At 39.2% G+C, this 22,773-nt stretch overlaps 1 protein-coding gene across 2 annotated transcripts in view; it reads right to left on the bottom strand.

Annotated features, from left to right (window-relative positions):
- SMPX (small muscle protein X-linked) overlaps positions 1-22,773 on the bottom strand; it is a 53,903-nt gene that overhangs the window by 27,629 nt on the left and 3,501 nt on the right. The window contains exons 2-5 of one of the 2 annotated variants that reach the window (XM_032756295.2): positions 22,395-22,451; positions 11,850-11,936; positions 5,367-5,515; positions 1,497-1,598 (exon numbers count right to left, since the gene is read on the bottom strand). In XM_032756295.2, the coding sequence (XP_032612186.1) occupies positions 5,381-5,515; positions 11,850-11,936; positions 22,395-22,439 (267 nt within the window). In that variant the 5' untranslated portion in view covers positions 22,440-22,451 and the 3' untranslated portion in view covers positions 1,497-1,598; positions 5,367-5,380. Of the gene's footprint in view, positions 1-1,496; positions 1,599-5,366; positions 5,516-11,849; positions 11,937-22,394; positions 22,452-22,773 lie in introns of those variants that run through there. The other variant, XM_032756293.2, reaches the window with a different exon arrangement.

Raw genomic sequence — 22,773 nt, forward strand, 5'->3', positions numbered from 1 at the left:
TACAAACCACTGCTCAATGAAATAAAAGAGGATACAAACAAATGGAAGAACATTCCATGCTCATGGGTTGGAAGAATCAATATCGTGAAAATGGCCATACTGCCCAAGGTAATTTATAGATTCAATGCCATCCCCATCAAGCTACCAATGACTTTCTTCACAGAATTGGAAAAAACTACTTTAAAGTTCATATGGAACCAAAAAAGAGCCCGCATTGCCAAGTCAATCCTAAGCCAAAAGAACAAAGCTGGAGGCATCACACTACCTGACTTCAAACTATACTACAAGGCTACAGTAACCAAAACAGCATGGTACTGGTACCACAACAGAGACATAGATCAATGGAACAGAACAGAGCCCTCAGAAATAATGCAGCATATCTACAACTATCTGATCTTTGACAAACCTGACAAAAACAAGCAATGGGGAAAGGATTCCCTATTTAATAAATGGTGCTAGGAAAACTGGCTAGCCATATGTAGAAAGCTGAAACTGGATCCCTTCCTTACACCTTATACAAAAGTTAATTCAAGATGGATTAAAGACTAAAATGTTAGACCTAAAACCATTAAAATCCTACAAGAAAACCTAGGCAGTACCATTCAGGACATAGGCGTGGGCAAGGACTTCATGTCTAAAACACCAAAAGCAATGGCAACAAAAGCCAAAATTGACAAATGGGATCTAATTAAACTAAAGAGCTTCTGCACAGCAAAAGAAACTACCATCAGAGTGAACAGGCAACCTACAGAATGGGAGAAAATTTTTGCAACCTACTCATCTGACAAAGGGAATATCCAGAATCTACAATGAACTCAAACAAATTTACAAGAAAAAAACAAACAACCCCATCAAAAAGTGGGCGAATGTCTGTTGTTTCAGCCACCCAGTCTATGTTATTTTGTTATAGCAGCCCGAGCAGACTAAGATAAGGGCACACCTCCCCCAACAGGGCATTATAAAGATTCTTTTCAAATCTACAAAATCCAAAATCAGGGCTGGCTAGCTGATGTGGGGTATGAGATAGAGACTAACTTGAGATTATGAGGCTGTGTATGGGTACAAAGGAACTGCAGACCATTACAACTCACTCTCATTTACTGCCCTGCAGCAATGTTTCTCAAAGTATGGTTCAAGGCCCACTGGTTGACCTCAAAAGACTTCTCGATACAAAAACACAAGTGCTTTCTTCAGTTCCTAATGACGAATGGGGATTAATTCCATAGATTTTCACTTCTATACACAACAAAAACCTACTAAGTGAGCTATCAAGAATCACTAAAATTTTGCATTTTTCTAAAACCCTAGTTTAGTATATAATCATGAAGTCTGACTGCCACACATGTGGCCATGCTGCAATGTCCAACACAGAGAGAAGGGATTCTTGAAACTTAAGAATGAGAATTTCTTTTTAGAGCTTCATCAGTTCCAAGGCTTTCAGTTGCGACTTTCTTGGTGCTCATTAGCGTCATTGTAGAATTATTCTTAGGTTTTACCTTTGTTAATCATTTCTTTTTCTTGTAATTGATGCATCACTACCACTTTGATACTTATTTTGTTCCTCTTCAATTCTTTGATATCACTGAGTTCTTTTACCACTGGAAAAAGAGATGAGATGGTGTAGGCAGGCTGTGGGGTTTTATTTTGTTATGCTCCAAAAGTTTAAGACGTAGTGCCTAGAGGAACTCTTTAGTCTACGATACCCTGGACGCTCCATTTGTCCAGAGGTGATCTCTGAGCCTCTGTTTAAACCATTCCATTCCCACTGCCTCTTTGAAATTATCCCTGACCCCAAATCATACCTTAGCCCCTCAAAAGTCATAACATTTTCTCTACTGCCTAGTTGTTAGTGGGTCATAAACAGCCTTGGGATATCTTTAATAATTAAGCTGCTATCTAATTCTTGAATTATTCGCTACATTTTGAAGTATTTTATCTTTCCATCAAGACTTAAGTATCCTGAGAGCAGGGACCAAGTTTTATATCTATACATTTTACTACAGAAAGAAGAAAGTACCCATGGTATAGAAGCTAGTTTCAAGGATTCTTTACTGAGTACCTATGCTCTGATCTAAGGGTCAGGGGCAAACAGAAATGGACACAAAGTCTGTTTGGACACCAGCCCAGAGCGATTCTGCAGGTTCCTCAGACCTTTGTCCATGAAGCCTTAGGTGGTATCTGCTACAACTGTAAGCAAACAAGCTGACAGTGGCTTCTGATAGTGGCCCTGAAGGATTCCTGATAATGCAGCAAGCAAGCAGGATTAGAAATATTGGAGGACATCTGGTTTCTAGATTTTGCCACTGGTCCTGCCTCTTCATCTGGTTCTTGGACTTTCTTAAGTCACCATCTGGCTACCTTAAATCACAGCCAGGAGGATTCCAAAATTTATGTGGCTGAACATCCTACCTTCCCTGTCCCATGCCAGTTCCAGCCTGGACTGGGGCCCCATTTGGGACACTCCTGTGTCTTTTGGCTTTGATTTGGTATGTGCTGTCTCTATATTGCCTGGTCTGGTTCCGGTTTGGGTCTAGGCCCCAAGTCCTTTTCCATAAGCCATGATTTCTGGTGCCCAACGGGGTAGTCACTGGCCTTTCTGATTCTTGTTCTGTAATGTTTTTAATTGATTTCTATGAACAATTATATCCGTGACACAGGGCATGGAAAGAATCTGAAATCCTACACAAAAGGAGGCACTGATCTTGGCTAGAATGAGATGCTAACCTGTCTTATGTGCCTAAGTACCATAATAGTTATAATATTATGTGGACCTTGCACCTTGTGGTTTTCACTGTGTTTGACACTATGGACATGATGGACTTATTTAATCTTCAAACCAATGATCTGTTTGATCAAATAACTGGACAACACAGAGTGAGGGTGGGTGACAAAGTGGTGACCCAAGAAGAAAAAAAATCAATCCAACCATTGAAGGGTTAATTGATGGCTGTTCCAGGGTATTTACTGCTTATGAGTTCACTGAATCTATCAATGTTAAGAAATGTTCTCCTTCTGCGACCACAGACTGACTACTGAAGTCTCGAAATCCCAAACATATCTGCAGGAGAAAAATAAATAAAAAGCAAAACAGCTTGCTACAAAAAGTAAAGATCATTCCTTGGCTTAAAAAAATGACTGTACTCATTTGGAATTCAGATCAATTACCCTGACAACTTAGATTTTCACATGACTGTAAGAATAAGGAAAAATAGGTCTCTCTCAGTGGTTTTACATTAGAATTTGTTAAGGAGAGAAGAATCATTAAAGTCTTCTCTGAGAAAATAAAGTAACAAAAATGTGTTCTGGATATTCCGGTACATTTTCAATATTTGATTGAGTTGTTATTCTTCCTTGTTCCCTGTAATCACACAGCCAAGGCTACTGAATCAACCCCACTGCTGAGTAACACTGCAAGATCCTCTCTAAGCTCATTTTAAAACCGCATTCCTCTGAATCTTCAAAACCAAATTCTTCTGGAACTGGAACTGAGGTTAAATTTAGGTCAACATGGATTTCATAAAAGTAAAAACCTTTAAAGTTTGCATTAAAAATTCATGTGTCCAACTGAACAGCCTTGGTTGGGTGATGATAATAAATATTACAAAAAGTTAAGTTCCCCTCTCCAGGCTTTCTAACAAGGAAGTTCTGAAGCTTCATCCCTACCATATTGAAAGATTTCATCTCAACTTGGCAACACAAGCAGGACTGAGTGTGATACTCAGTCATCAATTTGTTCCATTTTGTCATCAGTAGCAGCACGTGCATGTAGCCACACGTCAGGTTAGTTCCTGCTCACAGCAATTTGTCCCCATCCAGGTTCCTGGGATTCAGTCTATGGTCATAGATCCACTCTGTTTTATTCTTACTCCTGTGTTCTTTTATGTAACTGTGCTGAAAACATCAGATACTATTCTTTTATTTTAACTCAAAACAGCTCCTCTCTTTCTCTAACTATAAAATATTTTCGGCTGAACTAACTTGCAAACATCCTAGTAAGTCAGTGTAAGTGTAACATAAATAACACTGCCACAATGCTCTGGACTGTCTGACAGAACATTCTGTTCCTCATTCTGTCTAGAGGAGAAGACACAGCAGGGCCCTATCCGCCCCACTGCTTGCCTCTGCCATCCAGTCAGAAGATTTCACCCCAACACCAACAGGAAGCATGCAATCCATCTGTAAGGTGTGGTAGGAGGAAGGGATTGAAGCAATATAACAAGTAGGTGATAGCACTAACTTTGAAGGCAGACTCCATTTTTAGAATACATGATAGATGGGGAAACTCAGTCTCTTTAAGACTCATCTCAAAAATGAGAACAATAATTGAGTATCATGAGGCTTAAAAGAAACAATGGACATAATGCTCTTCACACAGTATCTTGCTCATGGTAAGTGATGAATAAATGTTTCTAGTGTGCAGCATGTAGTGAACACTCAATAAATATTGATTGAATGAATGGGTGAGTGACCAAATGAATGAATGGACAATCAACCAGATAAAACCTGTTTTATGTTCCCAATACAGATTCCTCTCCTCTAGACTTAAATTTCTGCTTAAGAAATGGAATAGATTGTACATTGTGGGCTTAGTAATGTTGGAAAAGGGTAGATTTGCTCCCAGGGTCTCCTAGGAGAAAGAGGGATGACTTGGGCCAATTCCACACTCCCCTGCTGGCAGAATTCCCATACCAGTCCACAGGAGCCAGGTGGAGGGTTGTCTGAACCCTCACGAGGGGATCATTATTGAACAGATGCAATTAAAATAAAAATAAGGTCACAATCCCTGCTTGCAGTGCCTTGTAAGGCAGCATACAAGTTTTGAGCTACCCTTAACCTCATCCACACCTAGAGTCATTATGGCGTCCTCTTGGTCTGCCTTACACACACCTGGGTTACTTGATTAAAGGACTGAACCCCTGGGTCTCTGCCTCTTTATACTCCCAAACTTGTTCAGTTCCTTGATCCTCTGATCCTCCAGCTCATGAATAGCTTGTTGCTTTTTGTGATACCTGGGTGAGGAAACTGAAGCATGGAGTGAGGGAGGGCTGCCTGGACCTCAAGATCAAAACCTCAAGGCCTTTTCCCAAGCATCTTTCCTCTCCCAACTTCATCCTTCCACAACTAAGAAGGATGATCAGAAAGAGAATGGCAGGCTAACATCCTCAATGGATCTATGACTGGTGATGGAATAAGACAGGCCCAAAAACTTGGCTTAACCAGAAAACTGCACCAGAAATACTGACTTAAATTGAAGGCCCCTGGTATTTAATGAACTCTTGCAGAATTCCAGATTTCTTCTGTGAAAGGCTTCCTTGAAACATTTTACAGAGGCCTTTTTGAGACAAAGAAGATAGTTTTTCACTCACCTTTTTTCTTCCAACTACTGTTCAGCTTTGGGGACATATTTTAGTTCACTTTTAATATTCTGGATTTCTGATAGATTGACTACAGGTCCTGGAAGTTTCTTTGCTCCTGGAATTGGCTTCTTCTCCTCATCCGAGGTGGGAGGAACACCCTGAAGAGAAAAGAGAAGAAATCCAACTCACCAAAAAACACATTTGATCTCTTTGGGCCATAATCATGAACCAGAAAAAAAAAATTAAAGCAGCAATGATGTCAAAATGTGATTCTAGCAGAGTGACTGTCCCTTGTGTTGTTGAGACAGCCTTAGAGTTTCAATAAAATCTAGTAAAGTTTGTTGTGAAGTGTGGAATAAAGTTGGAAGAAGAAAACAAGTAATTTCCACATAACTTAGAAAACACTAGAGTACGTTCAACTTCCGATAACTAACAAAAATTACTACTAGTTCAAAAGATTTGTGTTTCCAAGAGAAGCATCTTACAAGATTGACTTTAATTTGTAATCGGACAATTATAATATGCCTGACAGCAAAGGTTTGTACAATGTTAGAGCATGGGATGCATAAACAAACTGAAACAAATGTAAGCAAAACTTTTTTGAATATGGGCACGACAAGAGAGAGTGGCAGAGGAAGCCCAGCTCTCTCCTGCTTTGGGAAGTATTTTAAATTTCCTTTCATTGAATGTTATATTTTTGTTGCAGCTTTAGGGCAGGACCCACATCCTATCCTTTCTTGTGGCATTTCCAATATCTGGCGCAGAGGTGCACACGCATACTTGTTGACTGTTGTTTATTTGGATCAATCCCAAGAATGTACCATAATGAAAATCTATGCCTCTATGTACATACACCAAACACACATATAATGGTAACTATAAAACAAGATCAGTTGCTGTGTGTGGCTCCGAGAACTTCAGAAACTCATTTATACAGAAAAAAAAAAAAAAAGTTGATTATTAGCCCATTCCTTCTGTTTGCTAGAGGTGGTGGGTAGGGGAGGATATGTTCTCTGTGGCCCCGGGGAAAGGTGTTGGAGGAACATTTGATCACCGTGGCAGCCTTGAGAACTCGCCTCTCGGATCAGTTTACTGCAGAGAGGATAATTGAATGACGGCTCCAGCTGCTTCACATTGAAATCCAGCCATCCATCACCACGCTGAGGTCACACTTCCCATGGCTGCTTGTAGCCAATGACTGAGTGCGACAGGAATTCTAAGGCGGGCCCATTCCTGGGAGACTTGGGACTCCTCTGCGGAGCGACTTCACCTGGAGAACTTGCCTCAGTAGGGCGCTGAAGTCTGAGATGCTTCCACCCAACCCTCTATCCCTCTCTCCCTCCCAGCCTCATGCAACTCCCTCCCATTTTTCCTTACAAGTGTTTTCCCCAGCAAATATCTTTGGGTCAGTTTCCTGAAGGACCCAAACTAACACAGACTGACGCAGATCTCCATCTGCTTGGCCAACAACTGGGTGAACCAGTACAGTTCCCGGGAAAAGAAATAAGTAACTGCATGTTTGCCTCTCACCAGAGAGGGTGGGCCCTATGCCCTATGCCCCGCCTCCACCCCACCCTTATCCTCAACCCCCACCAGCAGCCCTGTCATTTGGGTATTAAAGCTGATGGTGTGTGTTAATCCCTGTCTGGATCCTATGTCTAGTTCTCAAATTGGTTAGAACCTAAAGGAAGAAAGTATTCAAGCTTCCCCAAACTAACAAATTACTTAGTAGACACGTCCTTTATAGAAATGTTTTTAGATTGTTTATCGGAGAGGATGAGTAGCCATAAAATATTGAGGTGCTGTTCTTTTACTAAGGGCTAATGGCTTTTCCTACAGTCATTTTCTTTAAATCTGGTACAGTGCTGTTGAAATAGCTAACGTTTCACCCAAACAAAATGATAAAGTATTTCAATGTGGACTATACCTGCTGTAAATATCTGGAAAATACTGTTTCCCTGGGTCAGTGTACAGAGCCCTAGAATCAGCTGTTTTTTGTCATGCACACACATTTATCACTTATAAATGTAGATTTAGAAGCAATAATTAAAACTGTAAAGCATCCACTTGGAGGACTAGATATTCCAAAATGTTCTTTGCTATGCTTTCAGAAAGAATTTTTTAACAAGGCTATGAAGTGCGGTGTGTGTGTGTGTGTGTGTGTGTTTTATATACGTGTAGTGGTGAAATGAAAAATGTTTCCTCACTTGTAAATGTTTCCACGACTGTTAGGTGGGTAGATCTTTTTTTTTTAATTTCTTTTTTTTATTTATTTATTTTTATTATTATTATACTTTAGGTTTTAGGGTACATGTGCACAATGTGCAGGTTTGTTACATATGTATCCATGTGCCGTGTTGTTTTGCTGCACCCATTAACTCGTCATTTAGCATTAGGTATATCTCCTAATGCTGTCCCTCCCCCCTCCCCCCACCCCACAACAGTCCCCGGAGTGTGATGTTCCCCTTCCTGTGTCCATGAGTTCTCATTGTTCAATTCTTAGGTGGGTAGATCTTAATAAGGAAGCATGAAAGAGAAAAATGTTTCCAATTCCTTCTGTTAAGTTCCTGGATAAGTCACATTTACTAACTTTGTAACATCAAAATGTTCTATATTGGCATATTTAACACATTAAAGCCAATGTCTGTACTTAACGTTTATATGCAAAAATTTTTGAAGTGAACATTTGCAGGTTAATAACAATATTTAATAGGCACCTTCCTCTCAAGTTATTAAAACTTCAATGCATTGTGTTTTTCTATTTATCAACGTAAGACTTTCACCACTTAATTTGTAAAGTCACATATAATGGGAAATTATAATTCAATATATTTAGTAATTAGATATGATATTGACTCAGGAAGAAGGGGGTTAATGGTGCATTTTCTTAAATGAATCTTCTCTCATCTTTTAAAAACATAACAGGAGTCAGATTCCATTTATTTTATGAATTTGCAATTGTAAGAATTATAGTAAGTTAAGGCATAAACAGGGTTCCAGATGGCCCCATTTGGCTAATAAATATGTCCTTTTTTAATTTTGTAAGTGGATATTTGAATGAAGAAGGGACATGAAAGACATTCTTTGGCTTAGATAAAGAGAGTGTAAAAGAAGGCTTATCAGCCACAGCAGCATTCTCAGTTTCAGGAATGGCTGTTGTGAAGGGAAATGTTTCCCTTGGGGGTCACAGGGTATTTATAAAACTTGGCAAAACAGTGAACCATATTCAAGTGATCTCACTTTCATCTCCCTCATTATTGCCAGATATCCTACTGAGTTTTTCCCTAAACTCTCCTGTGTGGGACAATACAATCTGGCCTGCTCATTCATGCTCAAACACCAAAGACTTAATAATAACGGCACACTGTTAACTGTTCTAAGTTACATGTACTAACTCATTTAATCCTCACCTCAACCACATAAATCTGGTACTATTATCATCCCTGTCTTACAGTTGAGAAGACTCAGGCACAGAAGGGCTAAGAAACTTGCCCCAAGGCCATACAGCTAGGAAGTGGCTAGACCAGAATTAAATGTTTGCATCTTGTAAAGGAGCCAGGTGGAGAGGGAAATAATTAACAGAAAATCCCAGCATGCTATTTTGTGGCTTAATAATGATAGTATTTCAGTCAAAAGAGAGATTTGGGAAGCTTAGTAGAGGCTTGTCAATACCCTTCAAATCACTTCAAGCAAGCAGCTGATTGTCTTACGCAAAAGACCAGCCCTGTTTATTAACGTTTGGCTGTAAGGCCTCAGTGTTGGGCACATGCCCATCTGTGGCTGGGCCAAGCAGATAGAGGGTGTACTCCAGCTCTGTGAGCAGAGCAAAGGTCTTACCAGAAACCATAGGTGGGCCAAAGACAGGGTCTGTGCTCACAGGCCTTGGCAGACAGCCAAAGACTCATTCTGGCTTCCTGCTGGGGAACATCCTCTTCACATCTGGGAGGGTGTCAGGATCAAAAGTCCTTCTGAGTTTAGATGGGGAACCTCCTGAATGTGATAGAGGTGATCTGTTCTGTTCAAAGATGGTATGTTACGATCTCTATACAGTAATTATCCTCATGCAAGGCTAGGCAACGAACGAATTTTAAGTCTACAAAATTAAGCAATTCCAAGTTTGCAAACTAGATGATAATGATAGTAAATGTGGATGTATACGTTATTTCAAATCCACATTTTATTTTCCCATTCAAACTATGCCTTAAAATGTGGCTGGGGCCTGAAGCTAATTGACAAAATCCTACTTAACCCACCCTGTGGCCAAGCCAAGCTGTCTAATTACTCCCCGCACAATGTTGTCTTCATAAGAAACTTAATCTGAGGTCCAGGCCAGAGACTGAGTCATTAGATCCCACTCCCTCCCCAAGACTCCACAAATCCTGAGAGTTTATTTCTGCTTTTATGGTAAAGAAATACCATCACTAGCTTCACCCTCCTGCCCAATGAGCTCTATGAGAAAGGTATGGTACAGTTCAAGAAACACTCCATCTGTTGGACAATAAGTTGTTACAAGAAAAAAAGGAAGAAAGACAAAAAAAAAGAGACATCCCTGGGGTCTTCGTATCTTTGTGGATACATCACTCCCTCCATCCTGTGAAAAATACTAGTTGGCCATTTGTATATGTGGCTAATTATAAAGTAGGTGTTCACACACCAAGCTGTATCAGTTCTTGTCTATTTTAGAATGCACTGCAACCATGAGATTAGATACAAGGCAAGAGAGAGCAAAGTGCTTCCCCAGTCCCCTGAGACACTTGTGTGGAGGAAAGTACCAGTTGGACAAAGAAGAACCAGGGGCCATCTGTACAACAGGTGGAAAATGAAATGTGAGCCTCCAAAACAGCTGTGAAATCAGTCAATTTAGTGAGAAAAATGGGTCAAACTACTTTCTGACTGATTGCCATGGTAGTGACAGACACAGTTTAAGAGGAAGCCCAGGAAGCAAAGAAAAATCTAATTACAGATAAATGAAGGTATAGAAGAATTCCACCGCCGTCCCTTCTACCTCCCCATGCCTTTTCCTTACAATATGCAAAAACAATAGGCCCAGGAGTGCTTCATGAAAATTGGATAATTACATCAATTGATGAAAAATAATTTATGGAATACCTACTAGACTATGCCATGTCCATTATATCATGCCCTCACAGTGACCCTCTGAGGAATGGAGGGGATCCTATTTTGCAGACACAGACTCTGAAATACTTGGCCCAAGTCCCAGATGGAGACCTCATGATCATGAGTTAACTCGATGGCAAAGTTAACAGCACCAGAACTTGAGATTATGTAACCATAAAAGCAGGGTAGGGCCAGGTTTTTCCAACTTGTATGTTCAAAATTTGTATTCATCAAGGGTGACTTAGTGGCTGAAATTCCAGCACTTGATGATATCACTCAAATACTCCCCATCTCCTCCTTTCAAAAATTATCTTTCTACTGATAGGAGACTGGAACCACTAATTTAGGACCACATCAGGAATATTCACAGGAAAAAAAGGTTACAAGCAGGACAAAGTTTTATTAGGAAACTTTGAAATGATAATAGATATTCTTTTGGGACAAATACCAAAAATGTCACTTGGTAAACTTAAAAAGCCTTTTTACCTTTTTAAAAAGATGAAATACAGTTTGCTATGCCTGGTGGCTTTATTTGATTCCATTTTCCATGTCTTGTGCTAATAAAGTGTTCCAAAACCTTCACTACCTTTTTTGAGAATCAGACCTTCCAGGTTTCAGCAGAAAAGTCACAATTCGGTAAGAAATATAAACATCTGAGGAAGAAACTCTTCCCTATTTATGGCATTCATTATTAATTTTAGCCTCCAATTTAGCAGACCGGGTACTTGAATTTGGGGGAGAAGTAAAGAATTAGAAAGAGGAAAAAATACAGAAATGGAGGCTTGATAGACTCTCTTGCAAAGTTCCCTTTTCAAAGGAAACATTTAGAGATTGAGTTTTTGTTTGTTTGTTGTTTATTTGATTCCCCAAATAATTTAATGGGCTTACTTCCTGCACTCCCACTTATCAGAAGCTGTACTAAATATTATTACATCCTGCTCAGTTGGATACAAGATCCCAAGTGAAAACTTACCAATCTAGTGACTACTGCTAGACCAAAAACTTCTCAGAGGCTTTATCCTCCCCACCACACACACGTGCACACACACACGCATACACACACACAATCAATCAAGCAAGCAATCAATTAATCAGTCAATCAACAGACTGGAAGTTAAACTCAGTACCTTCAAGCAATGGTGCCAGGTACAGTACTTAAATTTGGCTGAAGGAAAGGGAGGAGGCAGTGCGTTTCAGGGCTGACTGAGCAAGACAACTAAAGAAACGTACATACTGTATGTTATTCCTTGACACACAGCCATTTGCCCCCTCCCTTGTCCTGGATAGCCAGCCCTTGCCTTGCCTCTGCCCCCTCTGGTGAGGATTTTAGAAAGGAAAAACATTGCTATCTTCTAAGAGCTGAGTTTTCCTCACCTCCTCCACTTCAGGAGTACATTCTTTTCTTCTAGGGGGTTGACCTGCTCCTGGCCGAAAGGCTCCCATTGGAATATTGATATTTGCCTAAAAGAGAAAACGGGGTAGGTTTAGCTTAAAAAAGGTAAGAAATTGCAATGACATTCTGAGACAGTAATCATTGTGAAGAAAAATGCATCTGAAAAGTACATCTTCAAAGCTTTTTATCTCAGGAAAATTGCTGTAATGTCAGCATAAAAATATGCAAAGGAAAATTTGACTTCCATTTATTACAGATTACATTTATTACAGATTTCATTTATTACACATCCTTAGGTCTGTGCAGTGATTTTACAGTTTCCTGTTGGATGGGAGAATTGGAAGACAGTTTGTTCTGGCTGTTGCCCTCCTGAGGTGCATATTATTTTTCTCTCTCTGGGATAAGGACGGAACACATAATGACAGGCAAGGAGGAAAGAGCATCTGCATAAGTCATCCCACACCTTAGCCCTCCTTCGGGTCCCTTCAAATTTACCACATAGGAGGGGAGGCATTTACACGTCCTAAGCCACCTCCTCCTTTCCATGATGTCCTGCACTTTATTGCCATAGTCTCTGAAATTGACACTCTTCTACCTTCTTCCCAACATGTACTTGTGTGGGTCAGTAAGGAGTAAAGAGGGTGCTTGGAAAGCCAAGTTCCCTTTGTATCACCACTCATTGACTGTTCTCCTTTATCATGATAAAATACTAATCTCCATCAGTGGTAAACATAAAATACCTTCGTGACATCCTCTAAACATTAAGTTAGGTAAGGATATATTGACACTGTAATTTGGACTTGGAGAGATAATATGTAAATTTGAATTTTGCCCATACTTATTTGATGTCAAAAGGTGAAAATATGTAATGCAGATCAAAAATGTCTTCAACCAGTATTATCACTCACATAAAACAACCATCAAATACTATTTTAAAGTAGAATACAATATTTTTCCATTGAAGATAAAGTGTTGCCTTATGAGTAATTGGATATGTGGGTTTGAAAAGTTGAAATTTCGTTTTGATGTTATGCATGTAAATGATGCCTGAACAAAGAGAGCAAAATTTTTTTTATCTTATGACATGGATTGTATGATTTTGGCACCACACCAAAGGAAGTTATTAGGAAGTGTGGTAAGTCCCATTTGGAAATGCCTGGTACAAGCTCTGTTGCCAGGGGAATGCTTAACCCTATGAAACAGGAAGCATCCAGTGTCCATGTTCATGCAACATGGCAGGTCTGTGTTGTACTCCCTTCAGGAGCAGGAGGTGACTTTTCCTACCCAGGGGCTTTAAAACACCCTATCCTTACTAGAATACTGCTGATACCACAGAAAGAAACAGATCCAAAGTATTTGTGGAAAGTAACCAGAGAGGTACATCATTGTGGAGCCATTCCTAGTATCAACAAGCCAAGGAGTATTTTTAATCAGTATGTACCACATATGTTAAAATATAAATCCAGCACAACTTTAGAGAAAAGTATTTTAAAAACCTAAGGCTGAGCTTTCTATGCTATTTTTATGCGTAATGGAAATACCAGGTGGCCTAGAGTGGGAGAAGGAGGAGGCATAAGAGAGGAGAAAGATTTGTCTTATATGGTGGCAAATATGGAGCCATACTTCATGAATTCCAAGATGCATCTTTTTTAATATCTCTGGTCAGAATGTGTCTTACAACCAATAGTGTCCTACAATTTTAGTTGGCACATTTGCTTTATTTTGGCAGGCTGTAAAATAATGGTATTTTACAATTGACAGTGTCTTAGATTGGATGAAATATCATAGGGGCCTGAATAAAGAAGATCAAGACAATGTAAACCATACTCAATCATACTCACAGAAGATAATCCATATTGGACCAATAGACAATTTCCATCACTACAGTTTGGATAAAAGAGGGGAAAAATCAATATAGGGACTATTTGGGAAAAAGTTAACCAGTTAAAAGTTTAGTTAAATTGTCCCTACCCCAACCCATTTATTAAGCATCTACAGGGGGGCATCTTTCTAATGGTGAGCTCAAATTATCATATTGTTTCTGAAAGACTTGATTGCTAAATTAACTCATTTAATCAAGTATATATGCTCTATGGTAGATTGTAGTTTTTAGTAACGGGACATGCAAAGGTCATCCAGAATAATGTAATACTGTGAAGGGCATGTTATAAGATGACTACTTTTCCTGTTTGGAGATTAATTTTAATGATGCACCCCCATGTGGCCTCTCCATGTTTCATGGGTGGCTTAACAGTAGTGAAAAGAGCCTAATGCTAGCAGTTGCTACAAGTTCTCTGTGCTTGAAAAAGTAACAATTGCTCTGGGTCTCATTGTCCCCATTTGTAATATGAATGTTAGGCTGTGTCGATGGTTTTCAAACCTCTTAACCAGGGAACCCTTCCTTCCTTCAAATGAAGTACTGTAAGAATATCTACAATGCAAAGCAGGCAGAGGTGGAGGGTTTAAATACCTGCGTCCTCACAACAAACTTTTGAGGTTAGTATTATCATCTTCATTTTACTGCTGAAGAAATGAATCCTCAGAGAGGTTAATTCTCTCAAGGTCATACATATAGTTCCAGGAAAAGGCAAGATTCCAAATTGAAGCTGCCTGACTTTAGGGACAGACCTTCTCACTCTCTCAAACCCGTCTCTAAAGAGCTCTTTTCACGTGGCCAAAAATAGCTCTAACCAGCTCTAAAATTCTCTAAAGCAGCTCTGATATTGGAGACTTACACTTTGAGAGTGGCCTTTGAAAACAGGCACATAAAATGGATAATTTCATAATAGATACCAAAGAAAAGCCACATTGAAAAATGAGCCATTAACTCACCGACTTGACACTTTTTCTTCTTTAAAAGCATCACTCAAGAAATCAGAAAAACCTAAATGGGTTTTTTTTTTTGACAGCAGATATTGACAGGAACCAAAGCAGCCTGAAAATATGTCGAACATTCAATCATAATGTGCACCAATAAGCGAGTATAAGAGGCGTACTTTGTCGATTGTGGCATGCATTATACTATTAACAAGATGATTAGAGATGTTTCATTCGTATAATTGTAGGACAGTAATCTTTGAGTGACAAGTCATAGACTAAATTATAGCCATAAGAAAAATTCCTTATAATTTGAATTTGATAAAAATATGTAGACCTGTAGCTCTCGGTTTTTATTGCACTGGCCAGAAAATTGGATAATATTTTGTCTCTTTCACAGACTTACTCTGTGTTTAAACACAAATAAAATACTTTCTCAGCGACTAATTTTTCTATCTACAAATTGAGTATGGTATTTGCTACACAAAATAGGCTTAAAATACAAGCTTAACTTTTATGAAATAATAAACAAACAGAAAATGTTTAAGATCAATAACCTAGAGTTGATATTAGGTTAGGCTTCCTTCTCCCCATAGATTCTATATAAATGTGAAGGAAGCAGTCTCTTTTTTTTCCTTTTGTAATGCAATCCTTTGTATTTCCTTTCCTTCCCTGAGGTTTATTCATTTTAGAGATTTAAAAATATGTCCCTGATGCAGCAGACCTGGTGCATCACTTTCCCAAGCTATATATAATTTGTTACATCCTCCAAGTTGGGAATGGAAAAAAAATCTACTAGATCATCTTTTGCCAGAATAGGATACAGTTCCCTGACAGAAGACCTATCTTATGTGAAATTAATACTACACTTGATCTCACTAGGTGAAGAAAAGTAGAAAGAATTCCCTGTAAGTTAATTCCACTGCTCCCTTAATTATTTGTATTGTTCTCTTTGCTTGGCTCCGGGCTTTGAGCCCAGAGGATTCTGGAAACAATATTTCCTCCACACCCCTTTCTGTGTGGCTTACAATGGAATGACATCTTCTTTCCCCAGTGGGTTGGATTCTGATAGCTGCCCGCCGGCTGGGTACTGACAATTCCTATTGAACTTTGCTTTCCACAGCCATTGTTCTCTTATCTCCCCCTCCCTTTTTGTCCCCACTCTGTCTCTCCTTTTCTGAACCCACTGTGAGTTTTCTGAACAGTTCAGAGGCTTCTGGAGTTTCCTCCCATTGCATTATTTGTTTCAGATGACCCCCTACTGATTCAATCTTTACTTTTCAAAGGACCCCAGCAGCTCCTGCCAGAATCTATAGCCTCCCCCATGCCATTCTTCTGTAGCACGGGCAGAGGGAATTCTACAGGGTTGCATTTTGCATTATTTCTTTCTGCTCTTTCCTATTCTCACAGTCTTAGTCATTCTCTGAATGGAGCAAGATATGACATTTTGAGATTTATGGCATCTTTACAGAAGATTTCAGAAAGAGGCTTGTTTTTTCATAACGGATTAGAAAATGAGATTCTTGTTTGATATGTTAACGTAAAATTAGAGACACACACACACATACCTACCTACTAAAATATAGTCAACTTATTTTAAAATAAAATTCTATATCACTGGAATGCATAACTGCTTAGGGATTCTTGAAATGTGGAGTGGATTCAAAACACGGAAAACTTACCCACACAACACAATTTTGAGAAACTTCTACTTTGCCACTGTTCTTCACCCATGATATTTCATATTGAAAATGTTTTTATTTTTTCTCTGTTCTCAACACTTTTTTGTTCTCTTCAATAATTTCCTGAATGACTCAACTGTAATCTCATCATCCAGGGAAAAGCAGATTTCAAGAATGTACTGTACAGCTATTAAGATAATGTGCACAATTGGTCGGGGGCAGGTTGTATTCCTGAAGTGCTTTTGGATGTCAACATAAAAAAAATGACATCTTTTTGCAAGTATGTGTCTGCTTTGCCTCATGTCACAAATATAGAGCTAGGTAGAGCCGCAATGATCATTAGCTGGAGGTAATACTGAACCCACTTGAGAGTAAGACTCCTACATTCCAGTTCTTAACACACTTAAAAGAAACTAGCATTGGAAATCATAAACAATGTATTATAGTGGTTTATGTAAGAAACAGTAGATCCATGATCAAAGAAAAGGCCTTGCATCTACATTAAAACAAATGGAAATGAAAGTTAATTTTTAACGTTTTAAATTTAAATAAAATATTGAAGGAAGGCATGTATGATCATCATGATTTTTAGCTTTAATCAATCTATCAGATTAACAATGGATGGTGATAGTCTATTCCTCTATACCAATGATTGTCATATATTTGGAATCATTTTTAAACTGGAAATCCTACACAGGAAATACTTAGAGTCTCTAATGCCTATCTGTAAATACTTTCATATTCCCTGGAGACTGCTTTCTTCTTCCACATTATGCCCTAGATAATGGAGAGTGGAAGAACAATGACAACTAGTGGGGAAGGAAAAGAAGTACTGAAACATGGAGCATCAGAATATTCTCTTCTACAGATAGATTGGGTAGCAATGGAAAACTTCCCATGCTAAGAAGCCACATACTCACTAATGATGCAGGATTCATATAATTTTTTTCAAATGTATGATAAGTTAGATTTAGTTTTACAAACGGCTTAAGTTGATCTAGCCATGGTTGTTTGAATTTCAAGACCATGTTTATCATTGTGTCTCTTTACTTTGTACTTTTAACTCCAAGCCAACTTACTCTTAAGGTGACTTTAATCAGTGTAGACTATCAGCTTCTTCACTGAAATGCTGACACTGTTTCTAAATGTTGAGTTCTTTAAAAGGGAGGCACCCAGCATCCATAAAATGGTAATTGCCTCTCAAGTAGCTTTGGTGCTTATGATTATCCTTGAGATGGTCCACACCCACTCCTCCAGCCTTACTCTCTGTGCCAGTGGTGGGAACAGTAAGTAAAGACAGCATTGCAGAGTGTTTCCAAACACGGGCTTTGGGATCAGACTGAATAATTGATTTTAGGGCTTGACTATCCCACTTACAAATTGTATAATCCTGGGGGAGTTACTTCACTTTTCCAAACCTAACATTAGGATCCATGGAAATCCCACTGCACTGGGCCAGGTGTATGGTAAACCTTGAATAAACTGAAACTATTATTGTCATCCTGATAATAAACCTTAGAAGTTATTCTCAAGACGTTCACAGACTTACAAGCTGGACAGAGACTTAGAAGTCATTTAACTGAAGCCCCTCCCTTTGAAGATCACAAGGACCAGGGGGGTGAATTTACATCATAGAGCTAAGACTGGGGCACAGGACTCTTTTTTGGTCAGCCATGAAGTTCCCAGATCTCATGGGAGAGGACAAATAATACTCAGTTTACTTTCATTAACGGTGGAGAGAAAGGATCAGTGACAATCCAGAGAAGATTGGCTCTGTGTGAATTGGGGCCCTAAGGAGGCCTGTGGTGGTTCCCAAAGTGGGTGTGTTCAGGAGAAAGAAGGACAGGCAGATGCTGCCAGTGGCTGGTGTCACTTGGTCTCATTAGAGAGAGTCACCAAAGAGATCACTGATGGGATTAGATTCCCAGCAGTTCTAGCTTTCCCCACCACCTGTCATGTCAAATTCTTTCATTTGAGGGAGAGGACCCAATATGCAGAGTGTGCTGATGTTACCTTGATTGCAGCTCAATTCCCACCAACAGTGGGGTTGTAAGAAGCAGCCTGGAGAGACCAGAACTGGAGTTGGCAATCTATAGTCTGCGGGCCAAATCCAGTCCACCACCTGATTTTGTAAATAAAGTTTCATTGGGACATAGCCACATTCATTGATTTATGTACTGCCTATGGCTGCTTTTGTGGTACAACAGCAGAGCTGAGTAGTGGGAACAGACCAAATGACTCGCAAAGCCTAAAATATTTATTATCTGGTCCTTTATAGAAAAGGTTTGCCAACCTCTGGCATAGAACTTTATCAGCTGCTTAGGGAACAAAGCCCTCTCCAGGCTAAGAAAGAATCAACTGATGCTTTCAGGATGTTTTTATGCCCCTGGCAGAGATTTAACTAATACAGCTAAAGAGAAGTGTAGGATTAGAATCCCTTTACAATTCAAAAGCCATCTCTTCTTCAGTGTGGATGTGAAAGACTACTGTCTACCTCCTTTAAGGGTGGTTCTGGTTCTGGCCTCCCTCTTATTCTGGTGCACAGAGGAGATGGAACCAGTTGAAGACAAAGCCAAGGCCATTGCATGCATTACTTGGATAGTTAGAAGGCCCATCTCTTAAGGAATTTGTATACTATAAACAAGGCACTTGCCATAGATTATTTTGTCTATTCATTATAACAACCCGATTAAATGGTATGATTGTCCCCATTTTACAGAAAGGTGGACTAAAGGTGAACTAACATTGCAGAGATTTGTAACTATTTGACTCCATGTTGTCTGGAGGTGCATTAATTCAACTCCTGAAATGCCTGACTGTTAGAACTATGGTCAAAAGTAACTTAAATTCACCCAAGCCAGACAAACTAGAAATCTAAGTCATTGTTTCTAGAAGCTCGCACTGCAAAACACTATCTTGTAAGATAGTCACTGAAAAGGTCCAATATGTTTAGAAAACATTGCATATGTTTCTGCCCTCTTGGAAATAACTTGATGCCATTAGCAAGTTGTGGACTCTGAGAAAAATTTTCAAACATTAAACCATATTAGCCTCTAATCTAATTAACAACATCCCATAAAACTAGTATTCCAAGGAACACGCTTTGGGAGCTGTTGAAGTAGATGATGATGGTGGTGAATGATGATAATTTCTAATATTTATTAAGCAATTACAGTGAGCCAGGCACTGAGCTGAGTATTGACATGCATTAAATTCATTTAACCTTCATAGTAATCCTATGAGATAAAGACTGTTACTAATTCTTCTCTTGATAGATGAGGAAACTGAGGCACAAAGAGGCTAAATAACTTTCCCAAAGTCATGCAGCTAGCAAGTACTGGAGACCTTAAGTGCCTCAAACACAGGGATCAGGGATCAATTCATCTCAGGGATCAGGGATCAATTCATCTTTGTATATACCCTACACTTAGCACAGTGCCTGGCACACATTATGCACTCAGGAAATAACAAATGAACTGAATTGGAGATAAAATCCTAATAAAAATAAGTGACTAGAAGGTATGGAGTAGAACATTTCAGAGCTTTAAATGGTATTTACACGATGAGGAGAGTCCCTTATTAATCAGGGCTTCTATTTGTTCCAGACAAGACTAACCTAGATAATGTCCCTACTATAAACGATTGTGTATGGTGTAATCACGTTCATATTTTATTTCATGTACCCTACTTAAGGTTAATGCAAAGATAATACGAAAATATCAGTTAGTGCTGATCCTATTTACCTGCAAGAAATAATATTTCATTTGAAGGTGCATTAAATTGGGCCTTTTGTGTGGCATAAAATATATCGAAAGAGGCAATACCACATCCATAAGGAACCGCTGTATTGCCTTTGTTGGCAGAATGGATGGATCTTTTGTAATACGGTATAATAACGGCTACTGAGAATAGTCAGTCGCAGCTTTTAAAATATTACAAATCTAAAAATATATCAAGGTCAAAATTAGTAAATAAAATGCTAGTGAATTTTCAGTGTAGATTTGAGGGAGGCCAGGGACCATTAAGGAAGAAAAACCAACACACTTTCAGTTTTAAAAGGAAGAGGGAAAAAAGACAGCCCGAGAGAAGACTGTGCATCCTGCAAAAATAAAAAGGAATTTTTATGTTTAGCACTTCTGGAGGTTCAAATGCAGTGATTAAATGATGTTACTTCTCACAACTTTAACATAAAGTATTCCTGAATGATAGTAATTCTAATAATGGTTGACACTCAATGTGTGCTTACCATGCTGTTTTTGTTTTGTTTTGTTTTGTTTTGTTTTGTTTTGTTTTGTTTTGTTTTGTTTTAAGACAGAGTCTCAACGCACTCTGTTGCCCAGGCTGGAGTGCAGTGACGCAATCTCGGCTCACAGCAACCTCCGCCTCCCAGGTTCAAGCGATTCTCCTGCCTCAGCCTCCTGAGTAGCTGGGACTACAGGCGCCTGCCACTGCACCTGGCTAATTTTTTGTATTTTTAGTAGAGACAGGGTTTCACCGTGTTAGCCAGGATGGTCTCAATCTCCTGACCTTGTGATCTGCCTATGGGATTACAGGCATGAACCACCGTGCCCTGCCTACTATGCTGTTTTAAGCATTTTATACATGTAGCCCTAGGAAGTGAATACTATTATTTTATCTCAATTTTACAGATGTGGAAATGGAGGCACAGAGAGGTCAAGTAGGGAGAGTAATTTTCCCATGATCCTACACCAGTACAGGATGGATTAAGGACCCTAGTAATATAGTTTCAGAGCCCATGCTACTAACTGCTTCTACACTGGGTAAAAGAGAAGATTCAAAGGCTCAAGGATGTCCACAGGTCTGGAAGACAAAATAAAATTCCGCTAACACTGTCAGGGAAATCAGAGGCCCACTAGGTAGACACCAGAGGGCTGGATGTGACAATGCAGAGTGGAATCCTTGCCAAATGCATAGGCCCTTGCTTGGTGGTTTGTTCAATGACATGTTTCCAGAGGTTGCTCTACATCCTGCCACTTAAGAACCCCTTCAATTTAAGGATCTGTATTAGTCGTGACAGGTAAAGATCTGTCCCTCCACCTACCTCCACCAGCAGTGTGTGTTAGGATTTCTAAACCCCTTGATGACGTGTTTACAACCTGGCCACAAGCACACCGCTCCACAATACAGTCAACCATTTATGATTGTGTTTCTGTTGTGATGGTGCATCAGGCCTAAAATATTCAGGAACTGCCACATGAACTGCAGTATTCAGAAAAGTCCAAGAAAAAAGTTCCTTTGGAGAAAGCACAGACAGGCTCCATGTTGATGGAAAGACGGAATTTTACAATAAAGCATTGTGCCCAGAGTTTCAGGGTGGAAGCCATTTGAGAGTCAAATACAGGGCCCTTAAGAGAAATAACAAATTAAATATTGAGTAAAAACAAATACTGAAAGTTATTTTCATAATTGTATTTTTGTTTCCAAATGCCTGCTTCCTCCTTCCCTTTTTGTGGGTGACACTTAAGTCAGTTTAAACAACCAAAGAATTTGTTTGCTGGGAGGGCATGTGGACAACTAATAACATATGAATTTTAAAAGATAAATACCCAAGCCCTGGGAAGAACACTTAACTACAAAAGGATATTATTTAAAGAAAGATGTATTTCAAACAGATGAGTCAACAAACTGTGACTCATCCGTTTGTGCACATATCAATTGGAAATTAAAAATAAAATTGAATGTATCCTCTATCAATGAACACATCAAAAACATATCAAAAAACATACACACTACATTTTTTAGAAGATAATTTAATTCTCACTTATAAACTGATTGTCTTATAATTCAGAACAATTAAACAAAAATAGCTTGCTTCTCCTGTCTCAGTTGTACCTAACTTGTTTTATATCCTTTCTCAATTGTACCTTACTAATCTTATGAAGAACTTAATTTTCTTCTTGAAGTTCATCATCAGCTAGGAGTGAACAATCACCAGAAATATGACTTATTAAGCAATCAGGCAAGAAGTTGCAGAGCTGATGTTAAAATACAAATATACCTACTTACCTGGATGGCTCTAACATTGGAAACTGGCTGTTTCGACATATTCATGCAGTCTTATCCCTAAAAAAACAAGTAAGAAACTGTTAGAGGTAGCAGCATTCAGATTCTCAGTCTTGATAAATTAGAATTTAACTCATGATTCAACTGGGCAGTCACCCCTCTCACTGGCCATATATTCTTTCAGTCTCAGTTTCCAAAGTTACTAAGAGACTCTCCTTCCTAATGCCTCGGGTGAGGGAACACTAGAGCGCCAGGATAAATCATTCAGGAGGAGAAATGGTGAGACGCCTCGCCCCTGATGCTAATGATATACAATCAGAAACTTGAAAGGTGCTATCATCTCCTTCCCTGCTCTCTTGACCTTCTGCCAAGAGCAGCAAAG

Source organism: Hylobates moloch, unplaced genomic scaffold, assembly GCF_009828535.3.
Source record: "Hylobates moloch isolate HMO894 unplaced genomic scaffold, HMol_V3 SCAFFOLD_7, whole genome shotgun sequence".
NCBI classification, from domain to species: domain Eukaryota; kingdom Metazoa; phylum Chordata; class Mammalia; order Primates; family Hylobatidae; genus Hylobates; species Hylobates moloch.